The sequence below is a fragment of the Falco biarmicus genome, chromosome 6 (genome assembly GCF_023638135.1).
Source record: "Falco biarmicus isolate bFalBia1 chromosome 6, bFalBia1.pri, whole genome shotgun sequence".
Classification (NCBI taxonomy): Eukaryota; Metazoa; Chordata; class Aves; order Falconiformes; family Falconidae; genus Falco; species Falco biarmicus.
Window position 1 is genome coordinate 28,063,712 of NC_079293.1, and position 9,038 is coordinate 28,072,749.

At 42.5% G+C, this 9,038-nt stretch overlaps 1 protein-coding gene across 11 annotated transcripts; it reads right to left on the reverse strand.

Moving 5' to 3' along the window:
• Positions 1–86: 86 nt before the first annotated feature.
• On the reverse strand, positions 87–9,036 carry ITGB1BP1 (integrin subunit beta 1 binding protein 1). 11 transcript variants are annotated; one of them, XM_056343759.1, is made up of 7 exons: positions 8,989–9,036; positions 7,412–7,512; positions 6,421–6,499; positions 5,590–5,726; positions 4,285–4,377; positions 1,202–1,351; positions 87–471 (listed from the first exon to the last, which is right to left on the reverse strand). In XM_056343759.1, exons 2-7 carry the CDS (start codon positions 7,481–7,483, stop codon positions 400–402), a joined length of 603 nt encoding a protein of 200 aa, XP_056199734.1. In that variant the 5' UTR covers positions 7,484–7,512; positions 8,989–9,036; the 3' UTR covers positions 87–399. The 11 variants fall into 11 exon arrangements, with proteins under 11 accessions (XP_056199734.1, XP_056199736.1, XP_056199735.1 ...); XM_056343761.1 differs by having other exon boundaries at positions 7,412–7,509; positions 8,989–9,007; XM_056343760.1 differs by lacking the exon at positions 8,989–9,036 and adding an exon at positions 8,724–8,954 and having other exon boundaries at positions 7,412–7,509.
• Between the last annotated feature and the right edge of the window lie 2 nt (positions 9,037–9,038).

Consider the following 9,038-nt stretch of genomic DNA (forward strand, 5'->3'; position numbering starts at 1 on the left):
TTATTGCTTTGCTCTCGTTTTGTTCTAGTATCTAGGCTAAGCAGAAGTGAAGCTTATATTAACAAATTCTTTTTCAGACAAAGAGATAGAAGCAAGTGTCAGTTTTATTTTACATTTCTACAATATTGACATTAATATACAAAACACAATTTAGGAAAAAAATAATGTTAAATATAAAATTTTCTATTATCCTGGAAACCGAAGATGGTATAATTCCTTCAAGTCACGTTTGGGGCATGACAAAGTACCATGTGCAGTGGTGCATGGCTCTTGTTTGCACAGCAAATCTCTTCTAGGTTTGTGTATAGCTACAGCCGGTCTGCGGTATCACAGAGGAGCCCTGTTTTGTCCCTATGCAGAGGCCTCTTGTACTGCACTGTCACGTGCTGCTGAGGAAAATCAGGACTTCTCTGACATTAAAACTGAATCAAAGGCTGTAGATAACACTTTGCAAATAGCTTGTGCTTGTTCCTAAAAAAAAAAACAAAAAAACACACCCAAACACACATATTAACACTTTCTGAAGAACTTCTAAATGTCTCAAAACTCATTTAAAGCGCAATGTGGCCTTTATCATTCTTTAGGCAGACATGCAAAGTGGAGTAGCACAATGACATCTAATTTGATTTCTGTGGTCTGCGATGACATGTGGGAAGCTGTTTTAAATGAGCTCTTTTGAAACAAGTCAGAGTTGTTAGCTTTCATCATAGCATGATACCAGCATTCAGAAAGTCAGTTCATGTGTTCCCCCAGTGCTGCTAAGGGTGTGTGTCTTAAAAGTATCCTGACAATGAATTCTCCTACTCTTAAGAAAGGATCGCTTCCCTTCCTTATAACTATGAATGCATGCTCTGTTACCAGAATTGTTAACTTGATCTGTTCCTGCCCTGTCCGATCTTAAAAGGTTTTTGTCTTTGAAAATACAGAGGGTTGTCCTTAGCAGCTACATCAGCACTCTTGAAATCGCAAAGAGCTTTCTCTGGCGTGTACATTCATTAGCAATTTTAGGGAATGGAAATATTTTTCCTCAAAGCTGATCAAATGCAGTCAGCAGGGTTTTTCTCCCCAGGTTTATGCTCTCTTCCGATTGAGCAATTCCCCTTCTGCCAAAAAGCCTTCACAAGGGCCTTGGGTTTTAGAATCTCCCTTTACAATCAAAATACTGATACCTAAATTAAATACTTTAAACATAAACTCTTACCAAACTATTGCACTGATATACCCAGAGGCTGCATTCTTCAGAGGCTGCATCTGTTGTCTTCAAAGCCAGTAAACTTTTTCCTGCTCCCAGACCATCATCATAGCAGACCATCCGTACAATTAAATAGAGAGCATGCCTATGTAACACATCCTGAAACCATGTGGCAAATAAAAGTTACTCTGGAACACTGCAACAGCTATTTCAGTTTTCCACCTGATTTAATTCTGTCTCCTACAAAAGAATACTTCTTTACCGAGAAGAGTATTCCTTGGCAAAATTACAATTTTTTTAAATGAGAGTGTAGTCAACATTTTAAAAAAATAAGTGTTGGTCTAACACAGTTTTAGCTTTAATTTTTGCTTCTGTTTTAGAATTGCATTCATATATGGACTCTATTCCTGGCCATACTGCAGAAGCACACATCGGGTTCCAACCTGTCCTCACTCGCCCTCTGTGAGTAGGACCGGTGGTACACTGTACCTCTGGCACAGAGGTAACTTAAAACAACTTTCTGCTTTTACAGTATTTTTCTAGACAATCCCCTGCCTTTGTTCCAGGAAGCGTATGCATGAGAAACTGTTCCCCTGTTCCCAGAAGAGGGCATGGACAAGGTTAGTTGCTTTGGGGGGTGGGTAGCCATGCGGATATAGCCAGGCCACTTCTGGCCACAGCATGGATCCTGACTCTGGCAGAGATCTAGTCCAGGAGACTTCTCCACACTGCAGTTGCAGGGTTTCAGCACAGTCCCAACAGTTCTGATCTTGGCCATTCCACAAAGGTTGGTTGATGTCATCCAGTGCAAGGTCTGCAGACCTACCCTACACAAAGCCTTTCTTCTCAAGCCATCCTACCCAACCAATAAGGCTCATCTGGTTTACTCCAGTCATACCACCTCTAGGGTCTTACGGCTTCCATACAGCTCGTTTTCCATGTTCACGGCATCAAACACCTTGTCCCTGCCAGCAGCTGAAGGGTCTAAAGAAATGCCCATTTCGATATAGAAGCTGTAAAAATGGACAGTGAGATTGATCCCTACTATGAAACCATGAAGGGAGAAGCCTCTGTCAGAGCTCCTGAGATCACCTTGCCAAAGAACATCTCCATCACTCGTGAATGAAATGAATGAAAACATTCACTCGACAATCACAATATTCATACCGTCACCATCGTACCATACTGAAGGCAGCTGGAGCTGACACGGAACTTAGTGGATCAACTCTCCAGTCTCTGTATGAAAGATGCCATGATTTTCCTCCAAACTGCTTGTAATTTTTTAGTTACTTGCTTGGAACTTGCTACAGTGCTAATGTGCATGTGGATTACCACTAAAAGAGGGAGGATAGAATTCTGTTAAGTACGCAGTCACTCTGTAAATTCATTTCCTTCCCTCCTTCCAGTATTTGGCTCTGAGGGGATTTCACATCTGAGAGAGAAATGAGGTGACAGGTGGACAAACTGTGCCATAAGTGTATGTACAGACATATAACGTACAAGCACACACAAATGGAATGTGAAGGCGGGCAAAGACTCTGTGACTTATGTAAATACTTCACCTTTGGTTTCTAACGGTTGCATCCACCAACAATGGAAATGTACCAGTGAATTATATATCTGTACATATTTAGGTCACTAATGAAATAATTTCTCAAACACGGGCTGAAATCCATGAGGAAAACATTTGTATCCTGCAATCCGTTCTCTTTTTGGCATCTGAAATAAATAGCTGCCTATTCACCTGCAAAAACATCTACAAATCACAGAATTGGCCTTTCCCCCAAAGTCATAAAAGACTGAATTCTCTGTATGAACGCAGAGAAAACCTTCCCATCTTGGAGCTCTATGAAAAGTTACGTGGACTAACACACTAAAGGACAAACTAAATGTCCGCCATGACAAAAGATGCAAAAAGCCAGAATTTGGGAAGTAGAATGCAGTGCAATAAAATGCCAGTGCAAGCTAGCTTAATCACAGAAGGCTTTATCAGCTTGTGCATGCTTTCAGCTTAAAGACAGAAGAATGATGGATAAAAGTCTTAAAAATACCTATTTGATCTTTATCAAAGTACAAAGGAATTCAAATAACAGTGTAACCTATGTTCTTAATGAGAATTAACAATTTAGGAAGACAGCAAAAACAGAACCCGAAAGAATTCAAAGTTCGAGTAACAACTACTACACTTCCTCCCAGGCACTGGAAACAAGCGTGGTGTTTTCTGAGGGGACCAAAGGAAACTTTTTGGTTCTCTTCAGAGTATTCAGCTATTGAGCAATGCTATTCACCGTCCTCATACTCGAGGCTTGTACTAACAGGCATTGCTGGGTTGTTGATGGGTCATGACATCATCAAGGCCAAGTATTTATGGTATTTGGGGCCCTGAGGGCCACCAGAAAGAAACCACACGGCTGCAATACAAAGCTACACAAAGGCAACTAGAGGGCCCTGGGGAAGAGACCGGATTATTTATTTTTAGCAAAAAAAGCTACTTGGAAGTGCACTAAAGGAAAATAAACTACTTGTAAGAAACGATGCAAACGAAAAATAGGCTTGGTCAATAAAGCGGCATCATGAGGCTTTAATGCTGCAGCAAACTCACACTCTTGGATTAGGGGTGCAAGGCTGGAACTTTAAAGAGGAATATAACTCAAGTATTACTGAAAAAAAGCCCCATGCTTTGTTTTCTCCTCTCCACAACTGCACAGGAACTGCATTACTAACTCAGGCTGAGGAGCGGTCTTGGCCACCAGAGTCATGCTGCTCTTCCACATGAGAGGATGGCAGGACAACTACAGAGAGAGAAAGGTGCGCCCAAAGAGCAGAAGGGCTTGCTTGCCTTCTGTCTGGTGCTCTATCTCAAAAGGGATGGATTTTTGTCCTAAGCCAAATCAATCCAACTAGGAAATACAGAGCCCTGAGGAGATAACAACATTAAGCAGTGCTGCTGTGAGAGCTTTTTTTGTCTGTTTCTTTGACTTTTGCTTAAAGCCTGAAGTGACATTTTGGTCAAACAGTTCATCTGTCAGAGAAAAAAATAAAAGCAACTTTCCAACTCTCACCAAAAAGACAGTTTGTTGTGAGTCACTTACATACTGATCAGATGTTGAAACTTTAATGCCGTATTTGGAAACTCCCATAATAAACTCCTCTTCACCTGGAACAAAAGGTAACTTTCCATCTTGCTTTGGAGGGAAACAAACAAAAGCCTTTAGTGCAGACAGAAGAACGTGAACAATGAAGATACATAACAGAAAATGTGTTTATGCCTACAGAATCAGCAACATCACTGACCCGGCTCGTATCTTGCTGCGTGGAGTCTGCCTGCCACACTTGCACTCCTCCCATCTCTTAACATTATGTGAAAAATGTTTAGGGGAAGTTTACACTTGACATGAGGAAGCATTTCTTTACCAAGAGGGTGGTCAATCACTGGCACAGGCTTCCTGGAGAGGTGGTCGATGCCCCAAGCTTGTCACTTTTTAAGGGTCATTTAGACAATGGCCTTAACAACATGCGCTTAACTTTTGGTCAGCCCTGAGGTGGTCAGGCAGTTGGACTAGGTGATCGTTGTGGGTCCCTTCCAACTGAAATACTCTGTTGTGTTCTAAATATTACATGATTCCAGAAAGGAACTGATCATCTCAGGGGGAGTTTGGCCCTGTGGACAAATCAGATGGGCTGAGAAATAACGTGTGCCCTGGCATGCTGCGCTGACCCTGGGTGATCTATGTTCCACACTGGCAGCAATTTTGTTATGTAAAAAGAGTTTTAGTGTATATTCAGGTACTTGAAATGTCAAGTTGCTGTAAGATAAACAGACATTCTGTGCTTTTGAAGATACAGACAATCACCTACATAATGAGAACAACCAGTTACGGCTTTCAGCACAAAAGTAAGTACAGGTAACCACACTTTGGCAAGGACGACCCAAATATTACTCAAGTTTTTTGGTCATGGGTTCATAAGTGATTGTAAGCAGAAATTTGACATTTTCCTCTATGGGAAAACTTCTACAGTACTGAGGAAATCTGGAGGAGGTATTATTTCCTGGATAGTAATTCTAACAGCACTGAAGACAATACAACAACTTTCAAGACAATATAACAACTTTCAAGTGGGCTACTTATACAGTAATGACTCACGAGAAGTGCCTTCGCCCTGAGCCTGCTTCTTCAAAACTGCTTTTTGGGTGCACCTTCTCCAGTTACTCAGTAGGATGGAATTGTGTGACAGCTTTTGAGATTCATAACAATGTTTTTTAAAGTAAGCTACTTCATTCTAGTAAGTCTAAAATTTACATAAAAAGATGTCAGATCACATGATAATACGAAAGATATACGCCTAAAAGCTTAGTGTTCTGATGTTGTTGGTATTGTCTTTTGTAACCCACTTACCTGTGCAACATCTATGTAATTTATCAAGTCCAATGGCCCTTCAAGACTTTTGCTCTCATTATGTTTCAATTTTTCAATGGCACCAACATATTTAACTCTGAATTCTGCACACGTATCAGAATTACTATTGCTTTGTCCTGCAACAAAATAAAACAAAGCAATTCTGAAGAATTCCAGAACAGTAACACTATTCTAATTGGTGCCAATGGAACTAACATTAAATTGCGTAATTTTTGCTGACTTTCATCAAACACTAAACTTTACCACAGTATATTAAATCATCTCCTTAATGAACTGTCCTGGGTCGATTCACAACAGTCCTTGGAAAAGGCAACAGTTTCATATGAATCTGTGATACAGTGTTGTTTATACTAATTCACATTTTTAGTTGACAACCTTGAATCAGCTGGTTCTCCTTTTCTATATAGATTTGTTTTAAATGAACTATTTGGTCCAACAGTGACACACTGTGATCTAGTGAGCAAGAACAGGTGAAATCAAATCTTATTTCCATTATTTCAGGGCAAATGTAAAAGCAAGAAACATAGCTTCCAAAAAGTTACACCAGATTTATGCCGTGACTGGTACTGCAACTAAGTTTTTCTTACTCAGACACTTTACTTTGAAAACAGTGACATAATCCTAGATGAATCATTATTAATGTTTTAGAAGCCTAGAGCTATGCATACATTAGTCAACAGGCTACCTACAGAGTCACTCACAATTATTAAAAATACATATTTTAACCCTTTCCATTCTCTGCTTTTTCATATGAACACACATAAAGTTAATCCTGCTCCACAAGTATCTGCTCAAACTGCGATTACATACCTGAACTTTTCGTGGAGTCTGTATCTAGACTAGCCACAGTACTAGACCTGGAAAGTCCCCCAAGACTGGAATCTACAGACTACAAAAAATAAATAAAAAATTAAAAATCGGGATCATCAGAAAGTTACTGAGAACATATTAAAAACTCACTTTTAGATACCCTGCCTCAACTCTTTTTTAAAAAAAAATAAATTAGTGTTTACGTTCTAATTACTTCAGCAGCACTGCAAAATGAGGAGAAAAAAAACACCACCACCTATTTCTTTCCTGAAGTTATCTTTCTGCCTCAGTGTAGATTAGATTGATACAAAAACAGCAGGAACCCTTGAGAAGTCCACAAATATTCTGAAAGAAGGAGGAAATAAAAGAAAAAGAGAAAATGAACCTTAAGGTTATGTCCAGACTTTTCTGGTACTGCATCTTAACTTGAAGAAATTGACAACTACATGCTTGTCACCAATGCTTGGAATAGCATAGCAGTGCAAGGGAAGTGAAACGGCACCTTGGAAAATCCAGAATATTCAAATGATCATTCCAAAACCTATCAGACAAAATGGACACATTATTCAAAATGAAGAATACTTTTTAGAGATCCTGAGTAACCAACTAGTATTGAAGAATAAACTAACTCTTGGTACCTAGCACCAGGCATCTTCCTAACGACAGTATTTAGCACTACAGAACAAACATACTACTTTTTCCTCCAAACCTCACTCACTATGTGCTGCCATAAACTCTTGTGGGCTTCACTGTGGAAGCAATCGAGCAGTCATCTCAGAATGCAAGGGCTTTACAACGAGTAGGGGGGGTTTAACTCTCATAAGACAATCTGAGGAACAGCAGAAGTAGAAAGTTGTCCTTGTGGAACATGGCATTTTATATCCTATATAGGAAACATACCCTACCATCAGTGCAAGCGAACCACTGAACTGTCAGCTTGGTACAAACAAAAGTGCTTCCATAAACAGAGTATATACTAAATTCAGCTTACCTTGCTTTTAGTACTGATTTCACTGCTTTGTGAGCTGCTGCTGCTGTGTCGTTTTTTTCCTTTTCTAAACATTTTTTCATAATTGGATCAAGGAAGATCTTCTAGGTAGGAAAAATAAAAATTAATGCTTGTCATACCATCAAGGGAAGGAGTTCCTGGCAAACAACAGAGTAACTGTGGACAAAACCTGGAAATTTATAAAGGATTTGAGAACCGAAGTAGCAATGTTCCTCTGGTGCGCTCTGTGTGTGACTGTGGCAAGTCCCTCAACCTCTCTGCTAAAACTTCCCTGTCCTCTGATTAATCAAAAAAATGCTGCTACCGACTTTACAGACTATTGCAAAGGTCAGTTTCTATTGATGCAGATTTCGAAACGAGACAAAACTTAAAATGTATAGTATCACTTGAAAGCATTAATGATTTTTAAGTGCCCTGCAAAATGCATCCAATGCAATCCCTGCTCCAAAGATTATGCTCCCATTAAAAAAAACCTACTTCTGAAAAACTACTGACTGTAATACTTCTCTGAGCAGCCATTACTACTTAACATGTTCCTGAAAACTCCAAGCAAGAAGGATGTTATATTTAGTGCCTTAGAACTGATTTACTGGGAGTTCCGAGTGTATTCCAGAAGTATTCTTCCTGTATCTGCTCTACTGCTTTCAGTTGCTTAACATTTGGCTGGCCCGTGTCAAAAAGCAGGAGCACAAAACCCCTATTTCCCAGCTTCACAGAAGAATATTTTAATTACAGGGCTTCAGACATGCTAAGCAGGTGGAAGGAAGAGGACAGAGGAGGCAGACAGCCTATTGAAGACAGCCGACACTGCAGAAAAGAATGGAAGATGCATAAGGAGGAGCTTAGATCTGCGATGCAGTGCTGGATTACAGTCCCCAGGCTGCTGCTGCGTTTGTCATTAAGCGAACACTTGGTCTCTGGCAGACCAAAAACGACCCTTCGCGACAAGCTGTGCTGCCAGGGAGTCGTGGCACCCAGCACCCCACTGAGCTCCTTCCAGCCACCAGCGCGGATCCAGCAGCCCCCCCCTTCGCTGATTCTGCCTGCCGTCTCTGAGGAAGGCACAACTCAGCAGATAGTAATTCACGAGCTTTCCCAACGCGGTAGATGGTTAGGGAGCTCCTGCAGCTCCATAGCGCGTTCCCTGCGGTGCTCCCCTCCCCCCGCGGCCGCGGGAAGCGCCGGGTCCTGCCCGAGGCCGGGTGCTGCGGCGGGACGGGCGCGGAGAAGCCAGGAAGGGCGGCCCCGCGCGTGGCTTTCCCTCCCGTTCCTCCCTCCAGCCCCAGACGATAACCTGATCGACGGCAACGACGGCAACGCCGCTTCCCACGGAGAGGCGAGAGGCGGGGCCCCGGCGGGAACGCGGCTCCGCCAGGGCGGGCAGCGCCCAGCGCCGGTTTGGCCGCCGCAGCCGCGGGCCGAGCGCTCCTCTGCGGCACCCCCCCGCCTCCCGGGGACGCTCCGCCTCGGCTCCTTCCACCCGGCGCCGCTGCCGCGGCCTCCCCCGCCTCCCCGGCAGCCCGCACCCGCTGCGCGCCCCCAGCCGACCGGCCCCTCACCTCAGCCCGCCGCGCGCCCACCCTTCCGCTTCCGGGTCGCGGCGCAGGCG

Bases quoted from the DNA above. Each gene is read 5' to 3' on its own strand.
- ITGB1BP1 (XM_056343768.1), bottom strand. From the start codon at position 7,483: ATGTTTAGAAAAGGAAAAAAACGACACAGCAGCAGCAGCTCACAAAGC. The intron at 1,352-4,284 runs GTAAGTGACTCA...ACATGGTTTCAG, and splicing joins TTTCAACATCTGATCAGTAT to GATGTGTTACATAGGCATGC. The intron at 472-1,201 runs GTAAGAGTTTAT...TTTTTTTTTTAG, and splicing joins TATATCAGTGCAATAGTTTG to GAACAAGCACAAGCTATTTG.